Genomic DNA, 20,855 nt, shown 5'->3' with positions numbered 1-20,855 from the left:
GTTTATGTTGGAGAAGACAAACTCAGAGAAATGCACCTTGCACTTGGTGTGGAAGGTAGTGAGGTTTGTGATGGTCTTTAGTTCATGGGGGAGTTCATTCCACCCTCCTGGCCCACCCTCTGATAAAATTTCGTCTCCCACATAAATGTCCCTAAATGGATTCTTCACTGCAATGTCAGGATGCACCTCAAACATTCAGCCCTGTAAAAGTGGGTTAAAAAAACCATCAGGAGTATGTTTTTGTGCCTAGAACAGATTGTTGGAAGGAAGAATGGAAAAGGGCATACCAGGCCCAGATCCACTTACACTTTATGCTCCCCCACTAAAAACATCCAGTGTGACTTTCAGATGCTGCCAATCCAATCCCTTCTTCCAATCACAGAATAACACAACCTGATGGCACCAAGGACCTTAGCTATTTCTCCTTCTCCTGTGCAGACAATAGGTAGCTAGCTGGAAGCAGCAAGCCAGGCATCATTCTACCTGCTGGAGTTTTTTTTTTTTCTTTGTTTTATTCATATCTGATGTAATGGCTAAACTACACAAAACTAATTAACAGATCAGACACATTGTCAACCGAGTGAACCGCAAAACTGACAATGCTTACTATACTTAATGCCCATATCCAAATAAAGACAAATTTTTATACAATACTTAGCACTTCCAGGATGTTTTATAACCCAGTTCATCCTTACAACATTGTTGTGAGGTAGGTTATATTTTTTTTTAGATAGATATTTACCGTTTTGCCTGGAGACCGCTCACAACCTGGGCTCCAGTCCTCAGGATATTGTTTAATTCCGCTATGGGTTAACTGACGTAAGCAGGTTTGTTTTGACTGTGGCTTGATTGAGGTTGGAATTTTTAATGGAGCCTAAAGAAATAGGTGCCCAAATTCCATTGAATTGCTGTGGGAGTTGGGCATGCAACTCTTTTCAGACCCTTTGAACACTCCAGCCCTTCCCTTCACTGGAGCTTTCCACCACAGAGATGATGTAGATTCCAAACAGCAGGGCAATTACCTGGCTAATTTGTTTCATGTTTATCCTGCCAGGTCACTGAAAACTCACGAAGACAGATTAAAAGCTGAGGTGGTGGAGGTACCAGCACCACCGAAGAAGAAAAGAGGTTGTTGCAGATGACTAAGAAACTTGGTGCTTTGATTAAAATATACAGCCTGAAAGCATAAAAATGGCCCTCTCTTAACCTTCATCTCTGCTCCTCAGGTCTGAGTCTACTGATTCCCCTTCAGCGTTGCAGAACAAATGCCATTATGTGGGCGTGAGTTGTAATCTGTCTCATTTGTAGCGAATCTATTTCTCTGATTGCCTATCCCCACAGTATGTCTGGGCCTACAACATGAGTGGGCAAATATTATTTCTTTCACTCAGAGATCAGACCTGTGCTCCTCCACTGCTGCCACTGATGCAAGAAGTGGAAAGAGCCCAGCTGGATTTTCAGATCTCAGAATAAGTTTTGCAGCCAGCAGACAGAAAAATCCTCTTGGAGGGTGAAATTCACTCTTATGCAGAGGGCCTGTGCAAGGCCTATGAATGTATCGCAGGAGATCTCACAATTGGGTTTAAGTGGTGCAGACACCTCTGCACAGTGATGAATTTCACTCAGAATGTGTAAACTGAGAAAATCTGATCCAGATTCAATTCAGAAAGAATACACAATATCCCTCAATCTCATTTTTACAGTCATTTTTCCGATTGCACTTTATAAAGTATGTCATCAGTTTTAAGTGTCTTCACGTTTATAATATCTAGCTTTGCCCCTGGCTACGTCTCATATTGTACTACACCAGTAGTCAATAAAGGATCCCTACAAAAATGGCTACTAAAATTGTGATTAAAAAAAAAAACATAAAAAGGTGGGTAGAAGGTACAGAATAATAAAATCACTTTGGAGCGAGGAGTGAATCGGATAGTTTGATCAGCGGAACGTTTGTGAGTCTGTCATTTTCAATGGAGGGTACTTTGAGCAATGAAACAACCTCCAGGGTAATGGATTGTTGCACTACAACAGAGGTTCTCAAACTGTGGTCCGCAGACCACCACTTGTCTGTGAGCTCCATTCAGGTGGTCCACGGATAGTTCCATCTAAGGTATATGCCTGGGTGGCTGTACACAAGAGAATAAAGGGCCACCCACCTAATTAGTGGAGCCGTGCAGGGGTGGCTACACTAATTAGGTGCCTGGATCCTGGAGAAGATGCACATGTAAGGTGACGTGGTGGCCTTGGGAGGAATAAGGGATAGGTGGGACGGGGCAGTGGGGTGAGAAGGGGGGAGGGAATTTGGGATGTGCAGGGCTGCGGTGGCCAGAGAAAGAGGCAACTTTCCCCAGCTCCAGGGCTGTGGCTGCCAGGGAGAGACCCCCCCCTCCTTCCCAGCCCCAGCTCCCGAGCTGCTGCAGCGGGGGAGAGAGGGAGAGACCCTCTCTCCTTCCCAGGCCAGCTTGGTGGCTGCTGCAGCGGGGGAGACCCCCGCTCCTTCCCAGCCCCAGCTCAGGGACTGCCGCAGCAGTGGAGAGAGGGCACATCCGTCACATTAGAAAGGTAAGACTACTGGTATTAAAATATGAGTTGTGTGCTTTTATTTGTAGAACAAAAAAAGTTTATTATTATTATGTTTTTTTTTAATATAGTGCTTTTATCCAAAGCACTTTACAATAGTTAGCTAACGGTACAAACAATATTTGGAAAGATCATTAAGTGGTGCACCGAGACCCTCGGCAATTTCCAAGTGGTCCGTGAAAAAGAAAGTTTGAGAACCCCTGCATTAGAACAACTCTGGGTATGGGGAAAGCAACGTTTTGCAAGCTTTTTACAAATGCAATTGCTTTTTTTTTTTTAAAGTGCATTTTGTGCTTATTAACTTGGGAGTGACACAAGCACCAGAAATATTAATATTACTGTTTAAAATACAGTTTAATCTACAATGATAATGTAGATAATTGTGCTTTTGAGAGCTAAGGATGCAAACAGTTAAGGCCCAGATCCTAGCTCAGAATCATGTGCCTACATACCTTTGCAGATCTGGGTCTAAGTATATAAGAGCTAAATGTTATTGTAGAGCAGCATTAAACATTGCTGGGGGATTTGTGTAATCTCTAGCACTTCAATGGGATTTATTTAAATATTTTTGTTTAAAAATCTCAGTGTATCAGACTTGGAGACAATAGCTTGGATGGGTTTGGGGCCAATTATTATTATCATCAGTGTTATTTAACATTTATATCCCAGAGGCCTCAGCCAGATCGGGGCCCCCATTGTGCCAGGTGCTGTACAAATGTAGAGACATGATGAGTCTCTATACTATAAATAAAAACGTATTTTAACTTATTTATGGTTCTGCTTCTTTTTTATTTGTATGTGTTATTCATAATGCTATCACACAAATTGGTGATGTCAGTTCTGCGCAAAGCTACTGAAATTTAGTGAAGGGAGCTGGGACACTTTCACAGAAAGGCAGAGGGTGTTTAGGGATCTAACAGAATGGAATTGTGCATTTGTTGGTTACAGTTGGGGAAAATGACCAATATAGTTACATTACAGGACAACTATGAATATTCTAAGAATAGACCAAGACCAAAAAGACCTCAAATAAAGCAAAGCTGGTTAGCAAATGGAGAGATCCCCTGAGCACACATTAACAAATGGTATCAGGCTGTAACCAGTGCTAGTTTGGGTAACAAGGTTAGCCAGGTTCAGCAGGATCTTGTAATTAAGACAAAGGATCACATCTTACAATGTCAGAGCTCAGGTATTTCAGTGTCTCACTGACCAGTTGTCTCTCTCTGTTAGCATTGCAACATTTCAAAACTCCATCTCCCCGAATCACCAAAACACTCTCTGTATGTCAGGTTTACCTGCCTCCTGACACTTATTACAGCAAAGGGGTGAACCTCCTGCAAAGTCGTTGGCTGAATAATCTGTTTTCTCAACATTATCGAGACTTTAACAATCTCTCTTCTAATCAGAAGTTATAGCCCTCCCTTTTCCATTGTATGCACCAGTTTAAATTCACACTGAATGGAGTTGCATGTTTGTTTTCACTTCCTGTCACATACCAAATTCCTTCAAAAGCTGCCTTTGAGGCCTCAGCCTACCATTCAATTCTAACAACCTTTTATTTACATAACTTGTCTCATCTCTGACCAAAGTGGTATATTCCTGTTCCTGATTAGGTGGCACTAAACTCTACCTGCATTTGTACTGTATCTGGGCAATTCACACTCTTTAATGGACTAACCTCATCACCTCTCCTGTAAGGCAGGGCACTGCTATTAGCCCCATTGTACAGATGTGGAACTGAGGCACAGAGAGACTAAGCCAGACCCTCAAAGGTATTTAGGTGCCTAATTCCTGTTGATTTCAATGGGAGCTAGATGCCTATACAACTTTGAGGATCTGAGCCCAAGGGACTTGACCAAGGTCACACAGGAAACCTGTGGCAGAGGAAGGAAATGAGCTCAGGTACCTCAAATCCCAGGCTAATGCCCTAACTCCTTTCCTTACAGAGGCATTCTGTTGCCTTTACTGTTAATGCCAGACAACTGTCCCTTAGCCCTAATAATAAAAGGACTGTATTTTCTTAATCCAATTTACATAATTCTTCTTTTAGGCTAGCCTCTCTTATCACACTTCACTATAAAATGATATTATTCTATCTAGTACTAGGATCAGCCTTTGGAACATATTCACTAACGAGAGACTCTAACAGCACAGTTCCGTTCTAGCTCTGGATGCAATATTCTGGGGTCTTCAGATCCAGGTTTAATTTGGGCCAATCTGTACTATTTCTATTTTAAAAGTCCATGTATATTGCCTTGAACAGAATAAACCCAAATACATTTGAAATTCCAATCAACAATGAAAGTAACAAAATCGCTATGTCCATCAACCAAAACAGACCGCCTGTTCACTTCATGCAGCTGTGCAGCATTTAGCTCCTACTCTAAATCTTGTTTGGATTATGTACGGAAGATGGCGCTTTTCCTGCTTCAATCGGTCAGCAAACAGCTTTATTTGCCTACAAAAGAAGATTAAATTAGTTAACACTGCTTTTCCTCAGTTCTTCCATTAGATGGTAGTAAATACAACAATGCATTCCAACTGCATAATATTTGAGCTGTATAAGAGATGCTGATAACCTGAATTTGGCTCAAAATGTAGATCTGTAAAGCCAAACTTTTATAAAACATAATACAGAGAAATGGTACTATTTTATTTCCAATGATTCCAATGGCATTAATTGTGATAAAATATATTTTTTAAAAAAATCACTCCCCCTGATGTGTTAGCAAACTTTCAAAACATTGCAGCATTAAACCGGAAAGCAAAACTGAATTGTTTACAATATAAACAAAAGTCAAATTGATTTTTCATTCTCCAAGCTGAGAGAAATGCAAGAAAGTTAACAACGAGCATAAGTAATGACAAGTATGTTGCATTTTAACAATTCTTTCACTTTTAAATAAGGCCTGGATCATGCAAACACATACACATGAGTCACTGAAGTCAAAGGGACTACTCAAATAAAGTGATGCATGTGTGTGTTGGGAGGATCAGGGCCCATTGTCATAGTAATATCATACGAAAAGACATTTTATTTGTTTGCACTATATGATTTTTTAAGCTGTGTCTCTAAATCTTTCAGAATTACTATAAGCACTTCACCAGTAACAGAGAATTTTTCAAAATTAAATTCCATTTCAGAGCACTACAGAAAATCTTAGTAAACGACCATAAACCAGCTGAGTACCTGCAGCCATACCACTTTGCGGGCTGCTCCTAATAGCGGAGCACAACTGGACTGAACAAGCACTTAGATCATGACACATTTTAACATCATTGTACAAAAGTTCAAATACACAAGCTATCTGGTCTCCAAAAGCCACTTCTCCAATTCTCTCTGTTTTCATCGTTTAAGGTATTATTTACTCTTATTGGCATATAAAATATGCACCAAATGAAGCACAATAACTAGCACTCTTCATCTACAAATCTCACAGTGCTTTAGAAAGGAGGTCAGTATCATTACTCCCACTTCACAGATGGGGAAACAGAGGCACACAGCCGTGAAATGACTTGTGCAAGAACACCCATCAGGCCAGCAGCACAGCTGAGAATTAGAATCAAGCTTTTCTGAAGGCCAGTCCAGTACCCTATCCACTGGATGCAGAAAGTCCATGGCTTGCTCCGCAAACTACAGTTTAAAAGGGGGAAAATTAAAAACTGATAAAAGGAAATACTTTCTCATTGCCACCGGAAGTTTTTGAGATCAGTCTCTGTACAGAAACTCAGAGTCTGTACTGATCAGATGCCCCCACATGGTATTAATGGGCACTGCTCTGCTTGGCTTTCCCATGTGTTTGAATGATGTCAACATTTTAGATTTGTTCATTCTTCAACTCTTGAAACAAGGGTCTTATCCACCGTGAAATGGGTAGACTGCCGTGTGTGTGTGTGTGTGTGTGTGTGAAGGTGCTGGGGGCAGGGCAGAGGGGTGAGCCTGTTGGCCCAGGTTTTCCACAAACATTGTTAACTATTGAGGACGATGTTTACTACCAACTGTAAGCACATCACAACAGGGACTGGCCCTGTATAATCTGTACAGTGCCTAGTACATTTTGGGCACTACTGAAAATAAAAATGAGGAGGGGGCTTATTTTTCCTATGGCACTCCCAGCAGAGTGGTGCAAAAGTTGAATAAGGAAGCCAAGTGACGGCTCAGTTTCACTCAGCGTAATGTACCGCCATGGGCCAGAAGCAACAGACACCGGCCACACTCCTGTTAACGGGGTAATACGGAAGACAGACGCTCCAGAGGGAGACGGTGCATGGGCAAAGCAAAGGCATAGAAGAAAGCGGGTGAGGCTGTAGGGTGACTGTGGACATGTCGACAAAGCTGGGGACGACTCTTGGCAAAGGAAGGTAGGCCCTGCAAGGGCACTTAGAGCAAAACAGGGGTGCTGTGGGTGGTCAAGGCAGCTGGGCAGCACCTGGGTGGGGGGGCGCTGTGGGTGGCAGAGCAGCAGGGGGGGCTGGAACAATAGTGGGGGGGCTGAGAGCCATTGAAGCAAACCAGCAACCCTGTATTATCCCGGACACCGCTTCAAGCCAGGGGGTGCGGTCGCAGCCCCGCCCCCGTAGTTCCAGCACCCAGGCAGAGCAGTCGGGGGGGGCGACAGGGCAACTGGCGAGGGGGTGGGTCACGGTGGCTGGCAGGGCAGGGAGGCCGCGGGGTGGGAGAGACGTGGTGGAGCTGAGGCGGTGGGGTGGGGTGGGGTGCAGCGCAGTGGGGCAGAAGGCACAGTAGGGCGAGGGGTGCAGTGGGGCAGAGGGCGCGGTGGGGAAGGGGTGTATTGGGGTGCGCGCAGGCGCGGTGGGGCAAGAGGGGGCAGTGGGGCGAGAGCCCGGGGGCGGGGGGGGTGGGACTGAGGGACGCAGGGGGCGGGGCCAGCGGTGGGGGGGGAGGGCAAGTGAGGCGCGGTGGGGGCGGGGCTCGGGGCCGGGGGGCGGGGCCACGGCGGGCCAGGGGGCGGGGCAGCCTTGGCGGCGCCGCGCAGCTCCTCGCGCCCGAGTCCCGGCCAATCGGCGGCCTCGGCAGCAGGAAGCAGGAAGCGCTGGGCGGGTCCCCCCCAGCCGGGCGGAGGCAGGAGCACCCGGGCCTGAGCGTGGATGGGGTGAGGGGTCACGGGGGGCACAAGGGGAGCGCCCCAGGAGCCGGACGGGAGGGGGGGCGCGGAGGGGAGGGGTACCGGGGCAGGAGGGGGGATGGGGAAGAGGGGTACTGGGGCAAAGGGGAGGGGTGCTGGGGCGGGAGGGGAGGGGTACCGGGGCAGGAGGGGGGGACGGGGCGGAGGGGGGGACGGGGCAGGAGGGGTGCTGGGGCACGAGGGGAGGGGGGACGGGGGAGGGGAGGGGAGAGGTGCTGGGGCAGGAGGGGACGGGGCAGGAGGGGAGGGGAGGGGTGGGGTGCTGGGGCAGGAGGGGGGACGGGGCAGAGGGGAGGGGAGGGGTGCCGGGGCGGGAGGGGGGGACGGGGCGGAGGGGAGGGGTGCTGGGGCGGGAGGGGAGGACGGGGCAGAGGGGAGGGGAGGGGAGGGGAGGGGTGCTGGGGCAGGAGGGGAGGGGAGGGGTGGGGTGCTGGGGCAGGAGGGGGGACGGGGCAGGAGGGGAGGGGAGGGGTGGGGTGCTGGGGCAGGAGGGGGGACGGGGCAGAGGGGAGGGGAGGGGTGCTGGGGCAGGAGGGGGGGACGGGGCGGAGGGGGGGGTGCCGGGGCGGGAGGGGGGGACGGGGCGGAGGGGAGGGGAGGGGTGCTGGGGCAGGAGGGGAGGGGAGGGGTGGGGTGCTGGGGCAGGAGGGGGGGACGGGGCAGAGGGGAGGGGAGGGGGGACGGGGCAGGAGGGGAGGGGAGGGGTGGGGTGCTGGGGCAGGAGGGGGGACGGGGCAGAGGGGAGGGGAGGGGTGCTGGGGCAGGAGGGGAGGGGGGGACGGGGCGGAGGGGAGGGGTGCTGGGGCGGGAGGGGAGGACGGGGCGGAGGGGAGGGGAGGGGTGCTGGGGCGGGAGGGGAGGACGGGGCAGAGGGGAGGGGAGGGGTGCTGGGGCAGGAGGGGGGACGGGGGACGGGGCAGGAGGGGTGGGGGGACAGGGCGGAGGGGAGGGGTACCGGGGCGGGAGGGGGGGATGGGGCAGAGGGGAGGGGAGGGGTGCTGGGGCAGGAGGGGGGGACAGGGCAGAGGGGAGGGGTACCGGGGCAGGAGGGGGGACGGGGCGGAGGGGAGGGGAGGGGTGCTGGGGCAGGAGGGGGGGACGGGACGGGGCGGAGGGGAGGGGTGGGGTGCCGGGGCAGGAGGGGGGGACGGGGCAGAGGGGAAGGGTGCCGGGGCAGGAGGGGGGGACGGGGCAGAGGGGAGGGGAGGGGTGCTGGGGCAGGAGGGGAGGGGTACCGGGGCAGGAGGGGGGGAGGGGAGGGGAGGGGAGAGGTGCTGGGGCAGGAGGGGGTGACGGGGCAGAGGGGAGGGGTGCCGGGGCAGGAGGGGGGTACCGGGGCAGAGGGGAGGGGTGCCGGGGCAGGAGGGGATGACGGGGCAGAGGGGAGGGGTGCCGGGGCAGGAGGGGATGACGGGGCAGAGGGGAGGGGTACTGGGGCAGGAGGGGGGGACGGGGCAGAGGGGAGGGGTGCTGGGGCAGGAGGGGAGGATGGGGCAGAGGGGAGGGGTACTGGGGCAGGAGGGGAGGATGGGGGTAACGGGACATGGCGAGAGGCAGGAGGGAAGGGGGGTATCTGGAGGGGGCAAGGGAGGGCAATGGGGATAGTGAAGGGGGAGGAGAGAAAGCGGGAAGCACCTGGGTCCGGGTGGGGGGGGTGTGAAGGTGCTGGGGGCAGGGCAGAGGGGTGAGCCTATTGGCCCAGGTGCACCTGGCAGGTGGAGGTACAGACGGATTCCCAGGGCACCCTGCCCCTTTGCTGCAAATCCCAGTCAGGGAGCCCATATGCCCTTGCACCAGCTGCTGGGTGTCTTAGTTCCCTTCTTACCTCTGCTGCACTCCAACTGTGGAAAAATGAGAAGTGCGGAGCAGAGAAAAGGCCTTGGCCTTAGTGCAATAACAAGCCAACCTGCAAGTGTTTGCACTGTAGCTCAGGGGTGGGGGGAAGTGATCCCTTAAAGGGGGTACCCTCAGGCAACGAAGGTCCAAAATTTCAGTATTGTATCAAAATACAAAATTTCTAGCAAGCCTGGTGTCAGCAGAAGTAATCTAATTAAGGAACAAAATTTCAAGGCATATATTTAGGTTTTTTGTTGTTGGCCTTTCAGCATATTGCTGTCGTGTTTTGCAATCCGGCATGCTATTGCATGAGAGCCAAATGCTCCCAAGGGCTCTGATTTTGCAATTGGAGCCCTGCCCCCATGCCAAGCCCCATGGTCTTAAACGGGGCTCTGTGCGGACTCAGGTGCAGGATGGGGTCTAGCTTTCTTTTTCTATTGCTCATGCAGAGTGAGGCACAGATGGGAAACCGACAGCATAAATGGTGAAATGTAAATTTGATTTTTAAAGTTTGTTCAGCTTTAACAATCTTGGATCTTATTAGTAATGTAAGTGAGGAAACTTGTCTTTTAAAAAAACGAGGAGTCTGGTGGCACCTTAAAGACTAACAGATTTATTTGGGCATAAACTTTCATGAGTAAAAAACCCACTTACCTACGAAAGCCCAAATAAATCTGTTAGTCTTTAAGGTGCCACCAGACTCCTCGTTGTTTTTGTGGATACAGACTAACACAGCTACCCCCTGATACTTGTCTTTTAAAAATGATTTTTAATCCAATAACATCTCTTTTAAAATAGATTGCCACTTAAATCTGTTGCCCAGTTTCTGCAAACACTTATGCACATGCTTAACTTTCAGCATGAGCATTCGCATTGAAGTCAGTGGGACTGCTCACATGCATGAAATTGAGCAGATGTTTAAATGTTTGCAGGATTGGAACCTAAGGGCATGATCCTGAATAGAACCTTGCAACCCAACCCGAACCTGACGGGACCTGACTACAACCGTCTGGCCCAGGTCTGGTCATCTCTGATCACCTCTTCCTGACTGTGGGCTCGGCGTGTTGTTCTACTGTGTACCTCACTCCTTTTGGCCACCACATCAGTGTGCTGCGTATGCTGCTGCTCCCGTGTGCTGACAAGTCACATCCCCTCTCCTGCTGCAGGAGGTGGCCAGAGATGGATTGCTGGCGCCAGACATACGGAGTGGGAAGCTGCCACCAGGCCAAGCCCCAAGGATGAGGCAACACTGACACAGGCTCAGGGTGAAATGTCGGGTTCGGGTCTGAAAACCTCTCCACACTCTCAGGTTGGGTTTAGGTCAGTTGTCCTCCGCTCGGGTTTGGGTCCTGGTCCAGCTTTAAAGTTAGGCCTGAGCAGACCTCTAATCCTGAAAATACCTGCATGTGAATCACTTTAATCTCATACATAAGTGTGTGCAGGATTGGGGTTTTAAACTATAAATTCTTTAGTTCAGGAACCTTCCCTGCTGCTGTGTTTGTACATCACCTAGCACAATGGGTCCCTGATTCTCATTGGCTCACTACCATAAATAAGTACTAAATAAGAGTAATAATTAATAACAGTAAACCTGTTGGCTTTCCAATAAATAAAAGCCAGAAACAAAATGTAAAGACTGTTATTTCTCTAGTAGGCGTAGCAGTATAAGATATAGAAGATTTATTTCCTACATGTATGTAGCAACTAAGTAGAAGAGTTAGTCTGTCATTCTTATTTCATAAATCATGTTGCATTGATCTGAAAGTAAATAATGGATATTTTTTAAGCATCGTTTTATTTTTAAAACAATGCTAGACAAGTATTTTATTTTCCAGTAGGGAACATAGATTACTGTTGACTTTTGCTAAGGAAATGTGAAAGGTTTTCAATGGTAGTATGTGATTTGTAGGTGTCTTCTTCAATTATGCTCCCTAATAGTGGATACTCTCATAGAGGGGGGCTAGTCTTATGACATATCTCAGTATTTTTGACGCTGATGAGCTTCTGCTACTAGGGAAAGGAGAAAACTTGCGCTATGTGACACTTACTGTAAGGATATCTGTCGTGAGCTGCTGCATGGAATTGCTGTCAGCAGCCATAAAACACGTGCTCAATTTTGCAAGTTCTTTGTGCACAGATTTCATTGAATTCACTGGAATTCTTTATGTGGAGGTCTCGCAGGATTGAGCTCTGGCATTTCAGCAAATGATACAAAGAGCTATACAGGAGCTACAGAAAAGCTCAATGACCTTTCAGTCCATTTAGTACATCGCTTGCGGTTCCAGTGTCAAGGCAACTAGAACAATCATTAAAGTTGAGCAAAGATCGTTTAATTTTCTGCATATGCTCTGGCTCTTGCTTATTTTGTGAATCGGTGTGTTATATAAATGAAAGAGGCAGTAAAATAATATTTTTATAGAGCCAGTTGTTTGTAAAGCATCTAGTTCACAAGTAGAAAAGGTACCTTTCCTAGAGAGCTTGCGCTCTATAATCCAATCTTCCCCATGCTAGCTCCTGGATGTACGGTGGGATTCACAAAGGTGCTTAGGCTCCTAACTTCCATGAAATCAATGGGAGTTAGGCACCTAAATACCTATGGGAATCCCACCCAGAATGCTTACTACTCAATGGCGCTACTCACAAAAGTAAGAACTAATTACATCTTGTAGTAAACATTTGCCTGGTCAGGTCATAAATTAGCATGAGGAATAGAGACTGGACTATGACAAGAAGCAGAGCAAACTGGCATATATCCCATTCCATCTTTTTTTTTTTTTTTTGATTGCTTGTTAGTGTTTCTGATATTGCAGGAATGGAGGGTAGAAATGTCATCACTTGGTTCTAGTTAATTAATTGCTAAAGCTGGCAGGCTAGGAAACATAATTTTCAGATGACTTCTTTAAGGACAACCAGATTTCAAATTTGGTTGCCTAACAAGGAAACGTGATTTCTTGAATCTTTTTTTTTTTTATTGTTGGGGGGAGGATTAGCAAAAATGAGTTGCTACTTAAAATATTTTTCACTGTGTATTGTACTGCCCTTTGCACCCTCAAGGACAAGCTGACGAATTGATCTGTGGTTTTTAAAATACCGGATGAGTTGAGCGATTGGTCAGCGAGTATGTGACTAATTAGCCATGTAAAGTGGTCTCATAATAATGCTGTAGGGAGTGTATCAGACTGAGCGAAGCCAGAGGAGGAATTTCATGACTTGGTGGACAAGCTATCCACTCCTGCGGTTGGGTGGTGTTGAGAACAAAAGTGAGGCAGGAGCCCTGTTTCTGTTCTCAGCCTGGGATGAGCCTGAAAAATCTGCACAACTTGGATTTTCACATGTGGGAAAGCACCCTCCCTGCTGGGCTGTATGTGATTAAACTTCCTCTCTCCAAATCGATTTTTGGTTGCCCTAGTCTAGTGGATAATAGAATTTTCCAAGCTCAGAATTAAGAGCTAGGGGAAGGCCCTATATCCAGTCCCTTCCCCTCCAGTGTCAGATATTCACAAGTTTTTATGACAGGTTTCAGAGTAGCAGCCGTGTTAGTCTGTATTCGCAAAAAGAAAAAGAGGACTTGTGGCACCTTAGAGACTAACACATTTATTTGAGCATAAGCATCATGAGCATCCGATGAAGTGAGCTGTAGCTCACAAAAGCTTATGCTCAAATAAATTTGTTAGTCTCTAAGGTGCCACAAGTCCTCCTTTTCTTTTTGCAAGTTTTTATGTGAGTCTCTAATGATGGAACAGTTACAGTCCCAAATGGCTTATTTCCTTATGTCTTTCTACAGCCCATCCCTATTGTACAGTGTCCACTACAGTGGAGTCCCAATCAATGACTAGGGATCCTAAGCACTGGGTAATACAAATAATTAATATCTTTGTTTCAAGGCTCTGCCATTGTGACAGACGGGGGGAGTGTTGGGGGAGTAAATTTCCTTCACACATCCTGCTGTTCATCACTGTTCATCACACATCCTGCTGGTCCTGATGTGAAAAGTTTTCAGTGGTAGCATATGATTTGTATATGTCACAAACTTCTCCGCTTAAACTCCATGGTCAGGAATAATTTGCCCTCAAAGGTATCAGAGGGGTAGTCGTGTTAGTCTGTATCCGCAAAAACAATGAGGAGTCCGGTGGCACTTGCCACCGAACCCCTCATTGTTTTTGCCCTCAAAAGCCATTTTGTCTCTTTCTTGTATTTGCGATGAGTCTCTCGCTGTAGTACTTGGTTGTATAGAGATGCCATATGTGTGAATCACTTGCAAGGAAACGTAAAGGAAGAGAAAAGGAGTACTTGTGGCACCTTAGAAACTAACACGGTTGCTACTCTGAAACCTGTAAAGGAAGCGCTTACTACTGTGAACTCTTCCTGCTTGCAGCTAGCACATGTCGTATTGCCAATACCCAACAATGAGCTAGCCTTGGAATTAAATTGCAAGAATTGAAATAGTAAAATCGTGACCCTCCACTCACCCGCGCTACTTATTTTTAACAAGGAAGAGGACAGAGGGACAAGGGATTTAATGAACAAAAGATGTGCTTGGTTAAAATAAGTGACTCACTAAAGCTATAACAGAAGAAAGCTTGGCCAATGCACATGCTTATTGTCTTCCATAGTGTGGACAGTGACCTTCAATGAGTAGTACGTTTTATGGGCCAGATCTTCAGCTTGGGTAAATGGTTGTAGCTTTATGGATTTCAGTGAAGCTACACCCGTTTACACCAGCTGAGGATCTGGCCTTTTATCTCCATTTTATGCCTAGTATCCTTATTAAATCTCATGACCCATTAGGCTCTAGTTTCTTCTTATGATCTGTAGGAAACACAGATGCAGCAAAGGCGCTTAGGGCTGCAGCTAACTGCTCTCAGATGAACTCCCTTTATGTTTGAATGAACTATCTCTTTCTTCGGTGACAACCGGCTTTGCAGCTGTGCAGCCTTCCTTTCTCATTTAAAACCTTGAGGATGTGCACTGCTCTGTGGAGGGTGGCCTTGGGCTCTGTGTGGGTGGGTGGGTGGGGTGATGGGGAGCTTTTGAAGATTTCTTGTTGCTTGACTGTGTTCAATCCCCTTGCAGGGATTTTTCACTCGTGGCCATGGAGCTTTCTGCCAATGAGCTCAGCATTTATGACAAGCTATCAGAGACCATTGACCTGGTGAGGCAGACTGGACACCAGTGTGGAATGTCAGAAAAAGCCATTGAGAAGTTTGTCAAGCAGCTCTTGGAAAAGAATGAGCCCCAAAGGGGACCCCCCCAGTACCCTCTCTTGATGGCTCTCTACAAGGTAAGCCATCTTTCTGACCTGCAGGGATAGGAGATGTTGACACTTATACATACATGCCTTTTGAGAATTTGACGTTCTTCCTCTACATAATGGCATCTGAGGCTTATATTTCCCCATGATTAAATAATAAAAGCACAATTGGGAACCTATCCCAATGAGAAGGAAAGAAAGGAAGAATACTAAGAGGCCAGTGTGGCTCCATCAGGAGCTCTTTAATGACCTGAAAATAAAAAAAGAATCCTACAAAAAGTGGGAACACGGACAGATTGCTGAGGAGGAGTATGGAAGAATAGCAAGGATGTAGGGACAAAATCAGAAAGGCTATGGCACAAAATGTCCCCCAGCAAGGGACATAAAAGGCAGTAAGAAGAGGTTCTATAAATACATTAGAAGCAAGAGAAGGAGGAAGAAAAGTGTAGGTCTTCTAATGATGGATATCATCAAGAAGGCTGGCAGGTTTAATGTCTGTTTTGCTTCAGTCTTCACTAAAGTAAATTGTGATCAGATTCTTAATGCAATTACAGGTTTCAGAGTAGCAGCCGTGTTAGTCTGTATTCTCAAAAAGAAAAGGAGTACTTGTGGCACCTTAGAGACTAACAAATTTATTAGAGCATAAGCTTTCGTGAGCTACAGCTCACTTCATCGGGCTTTTTTTTTCCACCAAATGCATCCGATGAAGTGAGCTGTAGCTCACGAAAGCTTATGCTCTAATAAATTTGTTAGTCTCTAAGGTGCCACAAGTACTCCTTTTCTTTTTAATGCAATTAATATTCACAACAAGGGAGAAGGAACGGGTAATAGATATATTCAGATAAGTTAGATGTATTCCAGTTGATGAATTGATGAACTGATGAAATGCATCCTAGGGTATTTAAGGAACTAGCTGAAGCAATCTTGGAACCATTAGCCATTATCATTGAGAATTCATGGGGGATGGGTGAGGTCCGAGCAGAGGAGGGAAAACATAGTACTCATCTTTAAAAGGGGGAACAAAGAGGACCCAAGAAATTATAAATTAGTCAGTCTAACTTCAATACTTGGAAACATACTAGAATAAATTATTAAACAATCAATTTGTAAGCACCTAGAGACTGATAGAGTCATAAGTAATAGCCAGCATGGATTTGTTAAGAACAAATCATGCTAAAGCAACCTAATTTCCAACTTTGACGGGGTTACTGGCCTAGTTGATAGGGGAAAGCTGTAGACATGATGTATCTTGATTTTAGGAAGGGTTTTGATACAGCCCAACATGACTTTCTCGTAAACAAACTAGGGAAATATGGTCTAGATCAATGGCTCTCAGCCTTTACAGATTACTGTACCCCTTTCTGGAGTCTGATTTGTCTTGTGTACCCCCAAGCTTCACTTTACACTTAAAAATTACTTCCTTACAAAATCAGACATAAAAACACAAAAGTCTCAGCACACTATTACTGAAAAATTGCATACTTTCTCACTTTTACCATATAATTATGCAATAAATCAATTGGAATATAAATACTATGCTTCCATTTCAGTGTATAGTATATAGAGCAGTATAAATAAGTCATTGTCTGTATGAAATTGTAGTTTGTACTGACTTTGCTAGTGCTTTTTATGTAGCCTGTTGTAAAATGAGACAAATATCTAGATGAGTTGATGTACCTCCTGGAAGACCTCTGCATATCCCCAGGGTTATGTGTACCTCTGGTTGAGAACCACTGCTCTAGATTAAATTACTATAAACTGGGTGCAAACTGGTTGAAACACTGTATTCAAAGACTAGTGATCAATGGTTTGCTAAAATCTGGGGGACATAACTAGTGGGGTTCTGCAGGGTCCTGTCCTGGGTCCAGTAATAGTCAATATTTTCATTAATATGGAGTAGAGAGTATGCTTATAAAATTTACAGATGACACCAAGCTGAAAGCATTGCAAGCACTTTGAAGGATAGGTAAGTCAAAATGACCTTAAATTGGAGAATTGGTCCGAATTCAACAAGGTGAAATTCAATAAAGACAAGTGTAAAGTACTTCACTTAGGTAGGAAAAAAATCAAATGCACAACTACACAATGGGGAATAACTGGCTAGGTGGCAGTACTGCTGGAAAGGATCTGTGGGTTATAGTGGATCACAGAGTGACTAGGAGTCCACAATGGGATGCAGCTGTGAAAAAGGATAATATTCTGGGGTGTATTAACAGGAATGTCGAATGTAAAACACAGGAGGTAATTGTTCTGTTCTATTTGACACTACCGAGGCCTCAGCTGGAGTACCCTGTTTAATTCTGGGTTCCACACTTTAAAAAAGATGTGGGCAATTGGAGAGAGTCTAGAGGAGAGCAACCAACACGCTAAAAAGTTTAAAAAACCTGACTTATGAGGAAAGGTTAAAAACAAAAAACCCACCTGGGCATGTTTACTCTTGAGAAAAGAAGAGTGAAGGGACAGACCTGATAAGAGTCCTTAATATGTTAAGGGCTGTTATTAAGAGGACAGTGATTGATTGTTCTCCATATCTGCAGAAGGTAAGACAAGAAGTAATGGGCTTCATCAGTAGTGAGGGAGATTTAGGTTAATATTAGGAAACATTTTCTAACTATAAGAATAGTTAATCTCAAAGAGTACTCCTGGGGGAATTCTGCACCAAAAAATTAAAAATTTTGCAAAATTCTGCATATTTTATTTGTCAAAACAACACAATATAATCACTCCAGTTTCAATTATTTTGGTAACTGATTTCAAAATACAATAAGTATGTCAACAATACAGAGAGCAGCAAAAAAGATTCCCCCAGGAATAAAGAGTTAAAGAAACCCTTACAACAACAACAACAACCCAGTTCCAGTTGTTAAGAATTGAAGGGGACTCTGTGGGGCACCCAGACATCAGCACCCCCCTCATTGCAGAGCCCAGCTAGGGGGCACTCCCTGGTCCCGCAGAGCCCAGCCTTGGAGCACCCCCTGCCTTGACACTATCACCTCCTTTCCCTCCAGATTCCATCCACTGGGCACCCCCCAGCCCAGAGACCAGCATCCCATTCCCCCAGAGACCAGCAGTGGGCACATCCAGAGCCCAGACACCAGCACCCTCCTTCCCCTAGAGCCTAGCCTCGGGGCACTCTGCTGCCCAGACACCAGCACCCCCAGAGCCTTTACTACCCCCAGCTTCTTTGCTGTCCTGCCAGGGGACATGGTGAAGCCCTGCCCTTCCTCACCCTTTGCCAGAGCTGGGTCTTCGGGACCCCTTCCAGTCCCTGGGAGAATGAGGATCAAGCAGAGCGAGCAGCCACCAGCCCAGCCAGGCTGGGTGCTCTGCTCGCTGCGAGCTGGGCTTTGCAGAATCCAGCAGCCCATCTTGGCAGCCAGCAGCTCTGCAGGCCCAATTCTGCAGGGGAAACAGGGAATTCTGCAAAATTGTGCATTGTGCAGTGGTGCAGAATTCCCCAAGGAGTAAAATAGGCTTCCAAGGGAGGTTGTGGAATCCCCTTCATTGGTGGTTTTAAAGAATAGGTGTTACAGTGGTTGAGGTTATTTGGTCCTTCCTCAGTGCAGGGGCTGGACTAGATCTTGTGAGGTCTCTTCCAGCCCTACATTGACTCCCCATTGACCATGTACCTGTCTGCATCTGTTTTCTCATCTATAAAATGGAGATGCACCCCTCAAGAGGTTTAATGGTGGGAAAGTGCATTGAGATTCTTGGCGGGAAAGTGCTATATAGGTTCAAAGTAGAGTGTTTATTGGGTGGGGGGGTGGGTAAAGGAGACAATTTCCAGTAGGGAGTGGTCAGATATTTGCTACAATGATAAGAAATTTCTCGTTAAAAATACTACTGGATATAATTTTATTGTCCTCTTCTACAACTGACTCTAGAGCATTTTTTATCATCAAAAGAAGTCCAGTTTTGTCATTCCCAAGCATACACAATGCTACATAGTGAGACTGTGGGTCTTCTGGTTTGTATTCCTAGTTCTGTCAACTCAGTGTAATTTCTTTGGGGCTTATTTTGGCTGATTGTACCAATGAAGTAACTCCACCAGAGTGTTTTGAGGCTTGGTTAATGCTTGCAAAGTGCTTTGAAATCCTTGCATAAAAGGTGCTACGGAAGTGCAAAATATCTGATTAGAGACTAGGAGTCTAGAATTGTTCATGGAGATCCCTGGCCTTTCTGATGGAGAATGTTAGTACTTGAGTATTAAACAACCCCCCATGTCTGCAGATGTTTGTTTAAATACCAATGATCTTCATTCTTGTACAGCTCCAGTGAACGGAACTGAATGAGAAGTCTACACCTGTATGCGACTAGCATTGCTGTTTAAATGAGGTGTCTCAGCGGAAGTTAAAACACACACAACTCAGACACTAGAACCCTTCTTCGTACCTGGATGGAAAAAGTTTCCATTCTGAAGACATCTGCTTCTTTCAGTGTAATTAATCACTTGCCTGTCTTCTCTCACAGGGCCTGCTTACCCTGGGGTTAATCTTGCTAACTGCGTACTTTGTGATGCAGCCGTATAGCCCTTCGCCACCTGAAACCACGCTCTCCAGAGCCCATGGCTGGGGCTTCCTCGTCAGTCACATCCGACTGCTGTCTTTGCCTATTGCCAAGAAGTACATGCTGGAGAGTAAGGAAATAATTTCTTTGCTGTTGCATAACAGGTGAAGCGAGGCCGGAAAGACAATTGACTCTGAGTTGAACAGTAACTGCACATGCCCGTTGAATGTTTCACTTTCCACCAAACTAATAACACTTTACTGTGATGGTGCCAGTCTTGTTTCTAGCACCATATTTACATGCAGTCTGTTTTATCAGTAGCCAGAGCATGAGGTTAGCCTGAATAAGATTCCCCAAAGCAGTTTCCAGTGTGTAGATCTAGGCTGGGGTGTATCTTCTCTATTAACTTTTTATATCAAATCCTTCTTGCATGTTCTCTTCTTCTAGTACCAAAGACCCTGGTAGAGAAGTTCACTTTCCCTCTACCAGCATATAAAAATGGTGTCCTTGCTTGAAGTGGCTCAGTGAGGTACTCAGAAATTTCAGTGATAGAAGTATGGGGAGGGCCTTGATAGATAGATTTTCCCTGTGAATGCTGCCTCTTCATTCTCGGTTAAGCAAAGCGACCTCCCACTTGCAAATCAAAGACCCTGCTGTTTGTGAATAGAAATTTGAAATGCCAGCCTGCAGTTCTGATCGGTTTAGGGAAAGGCAAGCTTTGCCCATTAGCATGTTGGGAGGAGACTCTGGGCTTGATATCTGCAGCTTTTGTACCCCTAGAACTCCCAGGGAAGTCAATGGCAGTTCAGTGCATGGGATATTAGTGCACTGAATCCCTGATTAGGTGTGTCCATGTCACAATGATGAACACAGTGTAAATGCCTGGATAGACATAATAGGAATGGAAAAGTTTGTGTTGAGTTCTCATTTCCATTCTAAGTCAGTTTTCACCAACCCAGTGGGATTATAGATGGGCAGTAGCGTAGGGTCATGTGGTAATTTTGATAAATCCCTCCTCCAGACTTCAGTAATGGCAATAAACTTTTCAGTTATTCTAAGTGAGAAGGTGGCGTGATAGTGATCATCTTGCAGGTCATTGTAAAGCAAAGGCTCAAGTTCTTGCTCCTGAGTTGGTTTATATTTAGCGTCAGTGGTTCATTGTGCCAGAGTTCCATTATCTGGCTTTGAACTTCCTGTATCAGCTAAAAAAGACCCTCTGAAATGCCAGCTCCATTCTGTCTTTTCTCTGAGTGTCTCTCTCTGTTCCGTTGACATAAATACTAGACAGGCTGTTGATTGAATCTTATGTGGGTGGGTCATGTGGGTGATTCATTTCCTAGCTTATAAATTGGGATTTCTTGGGCAAAAAAACCAGAGGTGAAGGAAAGGCCTCTGATTCCACGCTGGCACTGGTAGCCTGCTTATCTAACTCCCTACGTGTACTTGCAAAAAATGTCCTTGATGCCCATAAAACGTGTCTTGACTTCTCTGCTGGAAAGAGAAACGCGGCAGATAGTTCTAGGCTTTAAATTTTT

General features: G+C 46.3%; 2 protein-coding genes across 7 annotated transcripts in view; both read left to right on the top strand.

Moving 5' to 3' along the window:
* Positions 1-1,862, top strand: part of RAB44 (RAB44, member RAS oncogene family) — a 29,742-nt gene extending 27,880 nt beyond the window's left edge. The window contains exon 14 of the mRNA XM_038379654.2: positions 1,055-1,862. Coding sequence (XP_038235582.1) covers positions 1,055-1,142 — 88 coding nt within the window. The 3' untranslated portion in view covers positions 1,143-1,862. The remainder of the gene's footprint in view (positions 1-1,054) is intronic.
* A 5,711-nt stretch (positions 1,863-7,573) lies between these two features.
* C21H6orf89 (chromosome 21 C6orf89 homolog) overlaps positions 7,574-20,855 on the top strand; it is a 35,965-nt gene continuing 22,683 nt past the window's right edge. The window contains exons 1-5 of one of the 6 annotated variants that reach the window (XM_043500666.1): positions 7,597-7,694; positions 10,496-10,828; positions 13,348-13,415; positions 14,637-14,844; positions 19,285-19,450. In XM_043500666.1, coding sequence (XP_043356601.1) covers positions 14,656-14,844; positions 19,285-19,450 — 355 coding nt within the window. In that variant the 5' untranslated portion in view covers positions 7,597-7,694; positions 10,496-10,828; positions 13,348-13,415; positions 14,637-14,655. Of the gene's footprint in view, positions 7,695-10,495; positions 10,884-13,347; positions 13,416-14,636; positions 14,845-19,284; positions 19,451-20,855 lie in introns of those variants that run through there. The other 5 variants (XM_038379651.2, XM_043500665.1, XM_038379646.2 and 2 more) reach the window with 5 other exon arrangements.

This window comes from Dermochelys coriacea, chromosome 21 (genome assembly GCF_009764565.3).
Source record: "Dermochelys coriacea isolate rDerCor1 chromosome 21, rDerCor1.pri.v4, whole genome shotgun sequence".
Taxonomy (NCBI): Eukaryota; Metazoa; Chordata; order Testudines; family Dermochelyidae; genus Dermochelys; species Dermochelys coriacea.
The sequence above is the reverse complement of the archived record's forward strand: the minus strand, read 5'-3'. Positions and strand labels throughout refer to the sequence as shown.